The sequence below is a fragment of the Podarcis tiliguerta genome (genome assembly GCF_965153285.1).
Source record: "Podarcis tiliguerta genome assembly, chromosome: 17".
NCBI classification, from domain to species: Eukaryota; Metazoa; Chordata; class Lepidosauria; order Squamata; family Lacertidae; genus Podarcis; species Podarcis tiliguerta.
Window position 1 is genome coordinate 7459052 of NC_139550.1, and position 14289 is coordinate 7473340.

The 14289-nt window shown below is 43.7% G+C and overlaps 1 protein-coding gene and 1 long non-coding RNA gene across 2 annotated transcripts; one reads left to right on the forward strand and one right to left on the reverse strand.

The window, feature by feature from the left end:
• Positions 1 to 760: 760 nt before the first annotated feature.
• On the reverse strand, positions 761 to 1392 carry LOC310667293. Its single transcript, XR_014506253.1, has 2 exons — positions 1184 to 1392; positions 761 to 968 (listed from the first exon to the last, which is right to left on the reverse strand). It is a non-coding gene; the product is annotated as an uncharacterized lncRNA (long non-coding RNA).
• Positions 1393 to 6022: 4630 nt separating this feature from the next.
• On the forward strand, positions 6023 to 13155 carry LOC310667816 (cystatin-F-like). Its single transcript, XM_083420777.1, has 4 exons — positions 6023 to 6645; positions 10762 to 10934; positions 11686 to 11808; positions 12991 to 13155. Exons 1-4 carry the CDS (start codon positions 6456 to 6458, stop codon positions 13066 to 13068), a joined length of 564 nt encoding a protein of 187 aa, XP_083276903.1. The 5' UTR covers positions 6023 to 6455; the 3' UTR covers positions 13069 to 13155.
• Positions 13156 to 14289: the final 1134 nt, after the last annotated feature.

The following is a 14289-nucleotide window of genomic DNA, read 5'->3' on the forward strand; positions in this document are numbered from 1 at the left end:
AGAGTCTGTCAAGACTGGCCCGTACGGGCAGGGGTACCTTTACCTTTTTAAGTCTTTACCTTACGATTGTAAATGGGGTGTTTCCTTTGGGCAGCGAAGGAGAGTTTACATTTATAAATATTAATGGAGCCAGCACAGTAGACTATTGTCTCACAAACAGGAAGACCTTTAAATCAATCAAAAATCAATAATAAAACTGAATCAGAGAATGATAATAAAAGTCTAGAATGCTGAGAGTCCGATGAAAGCAGGTTTACCGCGGTAAGATTGTCGCGCTGGATGTTTAGCAACAGTTTGAAATTTCGCTTTGCACTTGCGACTGAATTCCAGAAAGGGAGCAGACCATTAAAAGGGTAAACATTGAGAACTACTTGAGAGCTTTGCAGGATTAGTTTGCTGTTTCCATGTTTGTTATTCTTTCTGTAAGAGGTTTTACGGGTTCTGGCACAAGAACAGCTACACCCCTGAGTTTGAAGATCTTGTTAAGAGCGCTGTGGCTAGACTCTTGGGTGGCAATAGGACTGTTCCGGGTGGCCAACAGCGCCAGCTCAGCCAGGAGGGACACTACCTTTTCTAATTTGAGGTTAATATCCTCTACCATTCTTGCTGTTAACAAACAGTGGTCCGCAAGTGCAGTACTTCAGCATAAGGTGGTACACCCTCAGCTGTTTTGTTTGTTTTAAATCTCATTTTCTGTAAGATTGGTGGAAGGTGACTGGGGACAAACTGGTGATTCTAGATGTCTCTGTTCTGCTCTACTAGATTAATGGCTCATCCAGCTTCAATTAAAATAGCGGTCAAAATGGTATTCCATGACTGAAAGACATTTAGGTGAGTATCCATTGGTTGGCCAGGGAGAAAATCTCTGTTGTGTTCCGTCTGCAACTCATTGTGCTAAGACTCTTTCAGGTTGCGGTGACTGAGTTGTCAGAAGAGGGCCTATTCTGTGTCACCACAATGAGGCTCACCTGCAGGTAGGAGACCACTTCTTCTTTTGTTCTAGCCCTTCTCTCCTTTTGTTCCAGCTCGTCTTTCCTTCAGGTTTCTCAGAGTATCCCTTGCATGGCTAGGGGGAAATCTCTATTGTGTTCCATCTGCAACTCATTGTGCTAAGACTCTTTCAGGTTGGGGTGACGGAGTCGTCAGAAGAGGCCCTGTTCCGTGTCATCACGATGAGGCTCACCTGCAGGTAGGAGAAGACTTCTTTTTTTCCAGCTCTTCTTTCCTTCAGGCTTTGCAGAGTTCAGTGTACCTGAATTGAGAGTCGCCTACTCTTGGACTGTGCTGCTTTAGGTAAGTTCACATTGCACCACTCAGTGTTTTTTTCAATACATTTTTTTTTTTTTTTGTATTGGTCCCTCCTTTTTCCCATTTTCTTTTCTGCTGGTCTCTTCACAGGTCGCTCCAAAGATCCTGCAACACTCAAATGAAGACAGCTCTTCCAGCTGAGTCCCTGAAGTCATGGTGGTAAGAAAAGCTGTTGGGTTTTTGTTTTTTTTAAATCTCATTTTCTGTTCCATCTGTGACTCATTGTGCTAAGGTTCTTTCAGGTTGGGGTGACTGAGTCATCAGAAGAGGCCCTATTCTGTGTCACCACAATGAGGCTCACCTGCAGGTAGGAGAAGACTTCTTCTTTTATTCCAGCTCCTCTTTTCTTCAGGCTTCCCAGAGTTCACTGTTCTTGAAGTGAGAGTCACCAGCTTTAGGACAGTGCTGCTTTAGGTAAGTTCACATTCTACCACTCAGTCGTCTGTTTTCAAAACAATGTCTTTTGTATTGGTCTCTCCTTTTCCTCCTTTTCTTTTCCGCTGGTCTCTCCACAGGTCTCCCCAAAGAGCTCTTCTTAACATCTTAAGGTTTTCTTTTTCCTGAGAGAACATTCACAGGAACATTCACTGGTGGTCGGCACTCCTGGTTCCCAGGACAAGGTTCAAATCCCTGCCGTGTCCATGCTTACTTCCAATGCAACTGCTAACACTCTCTACCCCTATCTCTCTATGTCTCTCTGTCTCTCTATCTCTCTCTGTCTCTCTCTCCCTCTCTCTCCCACACTGCCCAAATAATGATCCAGACATGTATCTATGCTTCTTGTGCATGCAGGCTTTTCACAGCATCCACGCAGCATTGGTGGAATCAAAATGCAAGCCCCTATCCTTCCCCCACCCCCAGCCATATAATCCAGATTTACCTTTTGGGTGGGAAATCCGAAAGGTTACCGAAAAATGTGTCACCTGCCAATGATCACTTTGCAATATTCAGCCCCCACCTGGAAAAACCCCGAGACTGAGAGGTAGCAGAATCAGGTGCCTGCTTAGTGTCAACATGCTCATCATTAACAAAGGGCAGTCTGCATTGGCATTAGGATGTGGTTTAGGCATGTGGCTGTGAGAAACTGTTTGCTTAGGAAGTGGCAACCACCTATTTAGTTAGAAAGGTGGGGCTGCAAAGGATTTCAGAGAAGATGATCTTCTGTTAGCCGAGGATTAGCCACAACTACTCATGCACTTAGTTCACTCCCTGTGCTGTTATTTAGCTTAGGGGTTATCCCCACTGTTCCCCCCCCCCCGGCGCTAAAACCCACTTTTCAGCAATAAAGCAAAAAGCATTTCTAAATCAATTACATGCCCCTGTTCTGTGTAACGTGCATTTGTAATTTCAAGGTTTTGGGGTTATCCCATTCCCCCCTGTCTCTTAACTCCTCCTCTGTGTCACTTCCATCCTCTACCAGGCCCCTGCATGCTAGATGCAAGGTAGAAAGTTTTTATATATATACTTTTCAAATTTATACATTTCATTAGTTTTACAGACATTTTAACATTTCAGAGTTTGACTTTCTTCCCCCTCTTTCTGCAGTTCCTTAAATTGGTTTTTTTAAATATATTCTGCATATCCAAATTCACTTAATTTGCTCAATTAATTATCTGCTTTAAATCTAGGTAAAGGTAAAGGACCCCTGGACGGTTAAATCCAGTCAAAAGTGACTATGGGGTTGCGCCGAACATCTCGCTTTCAGGCTGAGGGAGCCGGCGTTTGTCCACAGACAGCTTTCCGCATCATGTGGCCAGCATGACTGAACCACTTCTGGGGCAACGGAACACTGTGATGGAAACCAGAGCGCACAGAAACAGTGTTTACCATCCCATCACAGCAGTACCTATTTATCTACTGGCACTAGCATGCTTTTGAACTGCTAGGTTGGCAGGAGCTGGGACAAAGCAGCAGGAGCTCACCTCGTTGTGGGGATTTGAACTGACAACCTTCTGATCAGCAAGCCCAAGAAGCTCAGTGGTTTAGACCACAGCGCCACCTGCGTCTTAAATATATACTCTTATGAAACTGCAGGTTATTACAATAATCCTGCCAATGTTTTTATCTGTTTGCAATTTATCTGTAAATATTCAATAAACCATTTCCATTCTTTTATATGAAATTTGTTATCTTGATTTCTTATTCTTCTGGTAAGTTTTGCCATTCCTGCATATTCCATCAGTTTTTGTATCCATTCTTCCTTTGCTGGGACTTCTGCTTCTTTCCACTTTGGGGCAAGTAGCATTCTTGCTGCTGTAGTCGCATACATAAATAAATTTCTATACCATTTAGGTAGTTCTGTACCTATAATTCCTAAAATAAAAGCTTCTGGGTCCCCCCCCCCAAGTTATTTTAAACATCCTTTTCAATTCATTATATATCATTTCCCAGTAATCTTTAACCTTACTACATATGCAAGGTAGCAGCAAGTGGTGCAGGCAGGAAGGAACACACTTACCTGAGAGGAAGTCCCTTTGACCTGCTTCTGAGTAGGCTGAGTTGTTGGCTGTGTTAGTCAGTCAGGACCACAGGGCAGATTTTCCTTTACTCACCTGAGAGGGGAGGAATGTTGTAAGAGAAAGACAGACCCACCAGAAAAGTCGCATAATGTGCTATTGTCCCTTCTGAGACCGGTTGTCACAATCTGGCAAAAGCTTCACCACTAGAAAGCAAATGACACAGATCCACTGCTTCCCCAGAAGTGCATCTCGCTCCTCCTTTAGAGCAGAAATGGACTGGGCATGTTTAGCCTGGAGAAGAGGAGGTTAAGGGGTGATATGATAGCCATGTTCAAATATATAAAAGGATGTCACATAGAGGAGGGAGAAAGGTTGTTTTCTGCTGCTCCAGAGAAGCGGACACGGAGCAATGGATCCAAAGTACAAGAAAGAAGATTCCACCTAAACATTAGGAAGAACTTCCTGACAGTAAGAGCTGTTTGACAGTGGAATTTGCTGCCAAGGAGTGTGGTGGAGTCTCCTTCTTTGGAGGTCTTTAAGCAGAGGCTTGACAACCATATGTCAGGAGTGCTCTGATGGTGTTTCCTGCTTGGCAGGGGGTTGGACTCGATGGCCCTTGTGGTCTCTTCCAACTCTATGATTCTATGATTCTATGACTAAGAGCGTACCACCTGCATGGGTTATAGAGCTGAGGCAGGATTGATGATCGCTGAACCGTATTGTTAGCTAGACACGGAAATGAAGTCCAGTCCAAATAGCAGCAGACTTACAACACCCCCAAAATATAGGGAAGAGGGAAGCAAGCAGAGCCCAGGTGCTTTCCTTATTTCTTCTGGAAACAGGGAGTGGGTTTTATGAAGGGTCCATGGGCGAGTTTTTTTCAATGAGCAACACGACCATCGATCTGAAATACAATGGAATGCAAGAACAGCAAACAACTCCCATAGGTATGAACCACAGAGGGCCACAATGCAGAAAACAGATTTGGAAAATGTGGCTTTTGGGGAGCGGTGCAGAAGAGCCCAGAGCAAGAACTTTGAGTCAAGGATGGTCCTGAACCAAGTTTCTTAGAAAGGGTAATAGTGCCCCCTGGTGAATTGTGATTGCCTCAACTGAGCATATAATGTTTTGGTTCACTTGTCCTGTAGGAGAGCCAGTATAGCGTCAGAAAAATTGCCTGTATTCTTTGTAGAGGAGAGAGATAAGTGTAATTATAAGATAGATCATGGGAGTCACTCCACTCTTTCAAGATCAGCAGGAGAGCCTCTAGTAATATATGCAAATATTATGCATATTATGCATAATGCAAAAATGCAAATATTATGCATTATGCAAATATATGCATATTCATGCACAACTCACCATAATATTTGCATTTTTTTGTACACATTACTTGGCTGGAGAATTTGGGGGGAAATGTGCACAGTAAAAGAAATTCACACAAAAATACTGATCATTTTTTCAAGATGACTTTTTTGGAGAGAGAAAAAACAATTTGCAAACTGATGTGGAAATGTGGAGAACTTAAGAATAGGAAAATGAGAGAGTGAGAGAAACAGAAATTGACAGATTTGCCCCCGCTCGTGGTGGTCTTATAGGAAAATTTACAATTGCCGAGTGGTATGTGATTATAATTCATGCTCAAAGCATGCGCGGCTACAATGCACCTATGCCTTTTCTGCATGTGTGCATAATCCTTTCTTGGTGAGTGTCAAATCCCACGGCCTTTAGAAATCGACGCAGAGTGGGAGGAGCTCCTCAGGACTGGGATTTTGAGGAAAGAGGGATCTTGGGAGTGTTGAGTGTTATGTACTGAAGTTCTCACCCTGGGCCAGCAGGGGGATACTGTAGATAGTTTTCACTCAGGTCCGCATATGCAAATAAGGAAAGTGACGTTCAGTGATTGGATAGTTACAGAAAGTTGTTACTGTTGCATTGTAGTGGAGCTCTATATAAGCAGGTTGGCTGAACCTTTCAGTCAGTTCTGTTCTGTGAATAAACAAGAGCTGTTTGAAGAATCGCTGTGTTGTCTGATATGTTCACCCACAACTTAACATTGAGAACTCATAATTCCTTCGTATCTCTTGTGGCTGCCTCTCATTACAGTGAGGAACCTAGACAGAAGACTGCTCTGTTTCCAAACTGCTTTAATAATTTTGTGCATTTGGGACACAAATATTTCACATCCATGTTGGCTCCAGTAAGGTCCGTGTTATGAGTGCCATCTTGGATATTTCTGGCCTCCCACCCTTATCACAACACCACATGGCTAGAACCATGTTCTAGAACTATCTACCTCGTTCTAGAAGCATTGGTGAATACCCAGAGCAGTGGAGTCTGCAGGGAGGGTTGTTGGCAGGGCGAAAGAGAAATGGGTATACTTGATCAGGGTCTGGGCTACACCGTTTTCTATTACCTAACATAGCACAACTTTTTGCATGACTTGAATGATTGAACTCCCCCCGAGGTTCTTTCTGAACTGCCTCTTACTCCTTCTACCTGCCCATTTTGGATCCGGCTTCCCTTTTAAATACAAACAAACAAACAAACAAACCCTATTCTGCACTAAGTGCTAACATCAGCCAGAGTTCTTCAAAAAGAAACTTGCTAATAGATTTTGCAAGGGCCAATGAACGAGACAGGAGATAGCGATCGAGGCTTTTTTATACAGTATGCTCTTCTTGACCAATGAGAGTTCCTGAACAGGCAGTGGAAACCCCACTTCCTCTGCTAGGTGCAAAAAAGCAAGTGTTTGAGTCAAGCAGCCCTCGTCTCTTTGCTGATTACTCTAGGAAGGTAGAAATGGTGTCCACTGGGCGGAGGAAAATGGCTCTTCTTTGCTGCCTTCTTCTCTGCGATGTGGCCAGGACTTCAGCTGGTAAGATCAGGAAATAGCTTTAGTATTCTCCCATGGCATTTGCATGTGTGTGTGAGTGTACAATATTGGGTGTTTACACTCAATGCACTTAAAGCAGATTTAAAATGCTGTACATGGGTTTCCCCCCAAGAATCACGGGAACTGTAGTTTCTTAAGGGTGCTGGGAATTGCATCTCTGTGGTGGATAAGCTACAGTTCCCATGATTCCTTAGGGGAAGCCATGCACTTTAAATGTATGTTGTGTACGCAGCCATGATCAGTTGAGACCACTACTTTTTAATTAAGTCTAAGAAACAGGGTTGCACTGGGTGGAGAGTGTGTGTGATTGAATCAAGGACTGTAACACCCTTGTGAAAGAGAGGCTGTCGCAAGGTTTCCTAGCAGCAGTTACTGGTAGGTCAACTTTAGATTTTCCAGTGTTTTATTTGAAAACGGGATTACAGACGCCACCTGATGCTCCTTTGCTAATCCTCTGAGACAGAGGTTCAGCACGCAGAACTCCCTTCCCAAGCCCATGACATCTCCATGCTTGGAAAACTTCTCTTGCTAAATAGCTGGATGCCAGGCTGCGCTTAAAGGTTCAAGATCTGAGCTGAAAACTTTAAGTGGGAGGGGGGCTATTGGTTTTTATTATGCATTTTGTGTTCTCTTTTTTTTCCATTTTTATGTTGTGAATTGCCCTGTGATCTTTGGATGAAGAGCAGTATACAAATTTTAATATTATTAATAATAATAATAATTAATGTTGAGGTTCTCTCTTTATTCAGACATGAATGCACAGAAAAAGCAGAGTCTCACAAAATGCCTGATGTTAGATAAACCGAAATCTCTCTTTTTCCATTGTGGTTTACATTCTGAGTAGCGAAGAAGCTAAGGGTGTTTTCCCCCTCCCGATATTTGATTAACACTGGGGTGTGTGTGTGTGTGTGTGTGTGGTGTTGTTTTAGGTGTTTCTCAAGGCTATTTACTGTAAAATGAATATGCAGCTGTTTTCAACATTTCTGGAAGGAGCGGCACTGATGTATATGGAGCTGTATTTTTAATACTAGCATTGGGATGCCAGCCAAAGGGTGGGAATATTTGAGAATTTGCTCAGCTTGGCATTCAGAGTGAAAAAGAAAAGGGGGACAGAAAGAGAAGAGCATTGAAGAAGATGGACCTACTAACTAACTGCTGCTATCACAGTGACCACTGTGAATGAACACATCATTCATGAGCCATTCTCAGTTCCCCATAGGCATCCAGTTGGCTTCAGTATGTTGTGAATGTATGTGAAATTTCAAACCACTTCCTCTCTCGCTCTTTACAATGTGCAAATAGCCTCAGTGGAGCCACACATACATTCTGCTGGGAATGTGCATGGAATTCGGAACCACTTCCTCTATGGCTCTTCCTCAATTGCATTTATGTCTATCCCTAACAGAGCTATACGCACATTCTGAAGTGCGGTAGATTATTTATTTCATTCCATTTATGAAATGCTTTCTAAAAGCAAATCTCAAATCAACGCTACAATAAAAGCAGCAAGAATTTTAAAAATTCAAGTACAATGCACATACAGATTGGGATAAACATCTCCATTTGAGTGATTTGAACACATACAGTGGTGCCTCGCAAGACGAAATTAATTCGTTCTGTGAGTTTTTTCGTTCTACGAGGTTTTTCGTCTTGCGAAGCACCAATGTGTATTGACGGTTTCCCATAGGAATGCATTGGCGGTTTAAAAAAAAAAGGTGCAAGACATTTCGTCTTGCGAAGCAAGCCCATAGGGAAATCCGTCTTGCAAAGCAACTCAGAAAATGAAAAACCATTTCGTCTTGCAAGTTTTTCGTCTTCCGAGGCATTCGTCTTGTGGGGTACCACTGTATTCACAGCGTGCAACATTCAGACACACTTGTGAGTGAATAGAGCAACATAAGAGTGTGTATCCCCCCCCCATACTGTGCATGCTAAGTGACCCCCCTCCTGGCATTCATGGACACATGGCAAATGTCTGGAGGAAGGGGCTTTGCACATACACCTGTACATTTGAAAAACCCCTCCCTACAGATGTTTGCATTGTGCACACAGATGCCAAGGGAGGCTGCTCAGCATGTTGGTGTCATGTTTGAGGCTACTCAGTGTGTCCCTGCTTTTGTGTGCAGCTAGTTCACAGAGCCTAGGGCTTGCCGATCAGAAGGTCGGCGGTTCGAATCCCCACAACAGGGTGAGCTCCCATTGCTCAGTCCCAGCTCCTGCCAACCTAGCAGTTCAAAAGCATGTCAAAGTGCAAGTAGATAAATAGGTACTGCTCCAGCGGGAAGGTAAACGGCGTTTCCATGCGCTGCTCTGGTTCGCCAGAAGTGGCTTAGTCGTGCTGGCCACATAACCCGGCTCCCTCGGCCAATAAAGCAAGATGAGCGCCGCAACCCCAGAGTCGGCCACAACTGGACATAACGGTCAGGGGTCCCTTTACCTTTAAGTTCACACATGAATGTATCACCAGATTTCTCTAGCTGTGATAAATCTGTACTTGGAGTGATCATGTGGTTAATATGAACATATGAACCGGCCTGTACTGTTCAAGGGAGAGAAACTGCACAATTTTTACCATGCATTAATCCAGACAATTGCTTTTTTTTCATCACACACTTGCAGAACCAGGACTTTGTGGGTTGCACTGTGTGTCCCTGAGCTACACACAGTCCTGCCAGAAACTTGACCTATTGTTTAAATGCACTGCCATATCAAGCTTTCCTTTGGAGAAAGTTTGCAGTTTTGACACTCTCTTGTCGTGTCCTGTGAGTCAGCTGCTGATTGCAGAGTAACGATAAACCACAGAGTGGGTTTTAACTGTGAGAGAAAGGAAGAAGCTGCTGGTTCCCCTCCTCATACGACATCAGCTTTGAAAGCTGTCGGTTTTTCAGTCTGAGTTCGCCAAACAGCAAGTTTCTTCAGTAAAGTTGGAGGCACCAACAGGTAGATCTTGGTGGTGTTGGGACTACAGGTGGTGGCCATTTTGCAAGAGAATTGCGTTGCTGACCCTTGCGAGCTTCAGCAGAGAGCACTCTACTCCTGCTCTGCCCCCTTTTCTGTCCACTTCTGGGGTCGCTGCAATGCACGTGCGCAGGGTCACACATCAAACCAGCCATTGCCTGTAAAGAGGTACCTCGGGTTAAGAACTTAATTTGTTCTGGAGGTCCGTTCTTAACCTGAAATTGTTCTTAACCTCAAGCACCACTTTAGCTAATGGGGCCACCCGCTTGTCCAATGTGTATATTGGACAAAACTGCATACAAATAGGTGTTGTTGTTTTTTATAAATTTGCACTAAAAGTGATGATATTTTATGAGGATATCTTTTTTAAATTACAAATTCTGCACAAATGCAGAGAACTGAATTTAACATTGGGGAAATGAGAAACCAGCCGGATTGGCAGGATATAAATAATAAAATTATTATTAATTATTATTAAATGGAGAAATCTGAAGCTGACAGATCTGTCCATTCCCGGTAGCCTCTCTAGCTTTTGGAGCCATCGGCCATTCTCCCAACTTGTGTGTCTTCTCTCTGCACAAATGACCAGTCTGACATGGGACCGTGACAGAAAAACAGTTCCTCTGTCGTGCCATCAGTTGGGCTTGAGAACTTAGCTGATATGTAGAATCATAGAATCATAGAGTTGGAAGAGACCACAAGGGCCATCGAGTCCAACCCCCTGCCAAGCAGGAAACACCATCAGAGCACTCCTGACATATGGTTGTCAAGCCTCTGCTTAAAGACCTCCAAAGAAGGAGACTCCACCACACTCCTTGGCAGCAAATTCCACTGTCGAACAGCTCTTACTGTCAGGAAGTTCTTCCTAATGTTTAGGTGGAATCTTCTTTCTTGTAGTTTGGATCCATCGCTCCGTGTCCGCTTCTCTGGAGCAGCAGAAAACAACCTTTCTCCCTCCTCTATGTGACATCCTTTTATATATTTGAACATGGCTATCATATCACCCCTTAACCTCCTCTTCTCCAGGCTAAACATGCCCAGCTCCCTTAGCCGTTCCTCATAAAGCATCAAGGTTATTTCCACGTGTCAGCTGGACAAAATTTCTAAATAATTTTTCATTTGTGAATTTTGCTTGCACAGGTAGCAAGAGGCATTTGCCTAATTCAACCATAAAACCGGGATCTCCTATCGCTGTCAAGACCAACGACCCAGGAGTTCAGAGAGCTGCTAGGTTTGGTGTTTACAGATACAACAACAGTTCAAATGACATATTTCTCTTCAGAGAATTTCGCATAAACAAAGCCATGAGGCAGGTAAGGAAACTCCGGCTGTTATGGCAACAAATTCAGCAATGAATTTGTCATTTTCTGGTGCCAATGCAAGATGAAATATTCCCGTAAGTCACCTCACACTCAGGTGGAAATATCACTGTAGTGCATCTGAAAGTCACACTGTTGAAGTGAGCTATTATGACTTGCATCTTGGTTCAGCTGCTGCTCTGCTGATGGCTAAATAAGCCCTTCTGGAAGGTCTACATTTCTCCTGCAACCACAAAGTACGCCATCTTCTGGGCTGCCACCACCCTGAGCTTCTATGGGCCCCCTTCTGTTGATCTTGACACCAGAGAAAGTTGATAGGGAAGGAGACGGTCTTTCGGGTATTTGTGGCCTGAGTTGTTAAGGGCTTTAATCACTAACATGAATATATTGAATGAGGCGCAGCAAAGAACTGGCTGCAACAAATGCAGTTGTTTTAAGAGGTTATATATGATCCAAATGGAACCCCAGTTAGTAACCTCGCTGTTTCATCACCTTCTCCCAATGTTGTCTCTGGTCAAACAGGTTTAACAGATTTTTGTCCTTCAAAACCAATAATCAGAGATAATGAATATACAAACGACAGGCACCAACATGCCTTAGCAACATGCCTCCCTTGGAGGTGGAATATAAGGCCTTTGAAAAAACTGTTATCTTCCTTTCCTGCTCCCCCGGTATATAAAAAGTTCCCTCTATCTCTTCAATTTGTCCTTACTATGTGTGGTTTAGTGAAAATTGTTCTCTCTAGGTTGTGAGAGGGGTGAAATACAAAATTGATGTCGATATCTGCCGGACAGTATGCAGCAAAAGGATACATCCAGAGCCCGACTTGGACAGATGTGATTTCCAGACGAAAAAGACACTGAGACAAGTAAGATGTGTTCAGGTTTCTGATTGGTTTCCTAATGGACTAATGTGGAACGTTACGGGGGGACTCAGCTACATTAGTAAAGAAAAAGCATTTTAAATGCGTTAGAACACTGTGACACCAGATGGCGCTGTGGAATTCTGTCTTTCAGCAATGTGATTTCCCATTAGGAGGTTTACAACACATTTTCCTGAATTTCTGAACTTAAATGTATGTAAAATAAGCATAGTGACCAATATAAAATGAAAAAAACCAAAACCCTGAAGGGCAGCAAGCTGGGGAAGGCTGGCTTATGTCATAACCAAATTTTCTGGTTTTTAAGATGCCACAATAATTTTTCCTAGAAAAAAGAGGTGCCAGAACTCTCTGGTTTTTTTATAATGGAAATGGTGCCTACCTGAGAGGTGCCAGAACTGAGTTCCAGCAAGTTCTGGCTTTAAAAAGCCCTGCCCCATCCCGTTTCTGCATTAGTTATGTTGCGCCCAGGCCTGATATCAGCACTAGACACCTTCTGGCACCTGCCCTGAGCCTCTACCCCCACCCACCAAGCAGTGAGCGGCTGCAAATGGCCATGATGAATTTCCCACAATGCTCTGGGGTGACTGTGTAGGAGAAAGTTGTACAAGGGCACTGTGGAAAATTTGAAATGGTTGCTGCTGGTGGTCAATCAGGAGCAGGCTCTACTGATGTAGGGGAACGAAGCCACAGAAGGCACTTTGTCAAAGGAGTGTGGCCTTCGTTGCTCCCCTGTGGCCTGGGACCTCTAGCCCTGCGCAACATGAGAAGTCGTGCAGTAGTAGCGACATCATAACATGAGAGCAGAGAGACTCTTCCCTTGCTGATGCAGAATCTTTCTCCACGTAATATATGGAGCTTATCAGATAGCGAAAGCACTGCAAGAAAGGCTGTCGTTTCCTAAGCCAGAGCATTGCAAGAGGCCTCTGTCCTTTACCACGTTGGGCATGAGGCCAGAGTAGCGAGTTGCGCATGAATGTTGCAGGAGCTGCGGCCACATTTGCTTGCCTTGGGGTTGTCAAAGAGGAAGGTGGAATAACTGTGAGCTCCTTTTTGAAATACCTGCTCAGGATATTGAACAAGCCATTGGATAATGACACAGCTCAGCTTTCTAGATTTCGACACTGGGCTGATTTTAATATTCTTCTTTCTCCTTCCCCCCCTTCTCAGACATTCAGATGCTATTTTGAAGTTTGGATCACCCCGTGGCTGCATCAAGTCGAAGTCCCAGTCTCCTTCTGTCAATAACCTCCCCCTAATACAGGCAATGGACTCTGTTTTTGTAAATGTTGTTCTGTGACAAAATCGTCAGTAAAGATGTTGGTCTGTAAAGAATTGTATGTGGTTTTATTGGGTTGTCGCTGATTACTTCTGCACCCTAGAGGTGAAGCCAGGCAAATGTTGGGGTGGGGGAGAAACTGCAAAACGTGTGGCACAACTGGAGGAAGTAGGTTCAGTGCAGCTAAAAGCAAATACACCAAACAGGGGGTCAAGCAAAGGACTAAACAGGCAGCACACCAAGGAGATATAAGCAAGTGCTGTTAACCATCTTGCCACGGCCTCTTCCTTTTACAAGGGCTAATAGAAGACTGAAGGTTACATCACACACAAATTATACATGTGACGGGAGAAGATTTGTGTTTTTAAATGTGGTTCTGCCTCATAAATGAATAAAACTCCATAAAAAAGATTTATATAAAAAAAGAAAAAGAAATGTTGCAGGCAGGGCCAGATTGAGGTTTTATGAGACCCTAAGCTACTGAAGGTAATGGGGCCCTTTATATGTCCTTTGTCAACAACAAATGGACACTGTTTTTTGTGTTGAATTGTTGTAAACAAAAATTGCCCTTTCCCCTTATGGGGTATCCAAGAGCCCATATAGAGTCCTTACATAGGTTCCTTATTGGTAGGAGAGAATAACAGAGGCCAACCAGAGAATACTGAGAAGCAAAGCAGCTAGTAAGCTTGATCTTTATTGCTCTGTTGCAACAGGGTGCTCCCCTCACACGCAGGAGAGTAGGAGGACCCAGAAAAATGGCATGCAATGCCTTATAAAGACTTTCGAAATTGCCACCCTGTAGATCAAGACCACCCCCAGAAACATCATACATACATCACAGAAGGGGTGTAACCTAAGACCACCCCTCAGATACATCACACCTACATCACAAAATAGGTGGTCTAAAACAGAACTTTGAGTGTTGTTTCTCCTGTCCTTGTTTATCTCCTGTCTGGCAGGTTACTTGATTGGATTCCCTGGGGAGCCTGGCTAGTCTTTTGTAATGATAAATACTTAGTTCCTGGGCCAGGTCACAGGCTCACACCCTATTCATATCTTAAATGGCGCCCTCCCTGTGGAACGCCCTCCCACCAGATGTCAAAGAGAACAACAACTACCAGACTTTTAGAAAACATCTGAAGGCAGCCCTGTTTAGGGAAGCTTTTAATGTTTGATGTATCACAGTATTT

Bases quoted from the DNA above. Each gene is read 5' to 3' on its own strand.
- LOC310667816 (XM_083420777.1), top strand. From the start codon at position 6,456: ATGAGAGTTCCTGAACAGGCAGTGGAAACCCCACTTCCTCTGCTAGGT. The intron at 6,646-10,761 runs GTAAGATCAGGA...TTGCTTGCACAG, and splicing joins TGTGGCCAGGACTTCAGCTG to GTAGCAAGAGGCATTTGCCT. The intron at 10,935-11,685 runs GTAAGGAAACTC...TGTTCTCTCTAG, and splicing joins TAAACAAAGCCATGAGGCAG to GTTGTGAGAGGGGTGAAATA.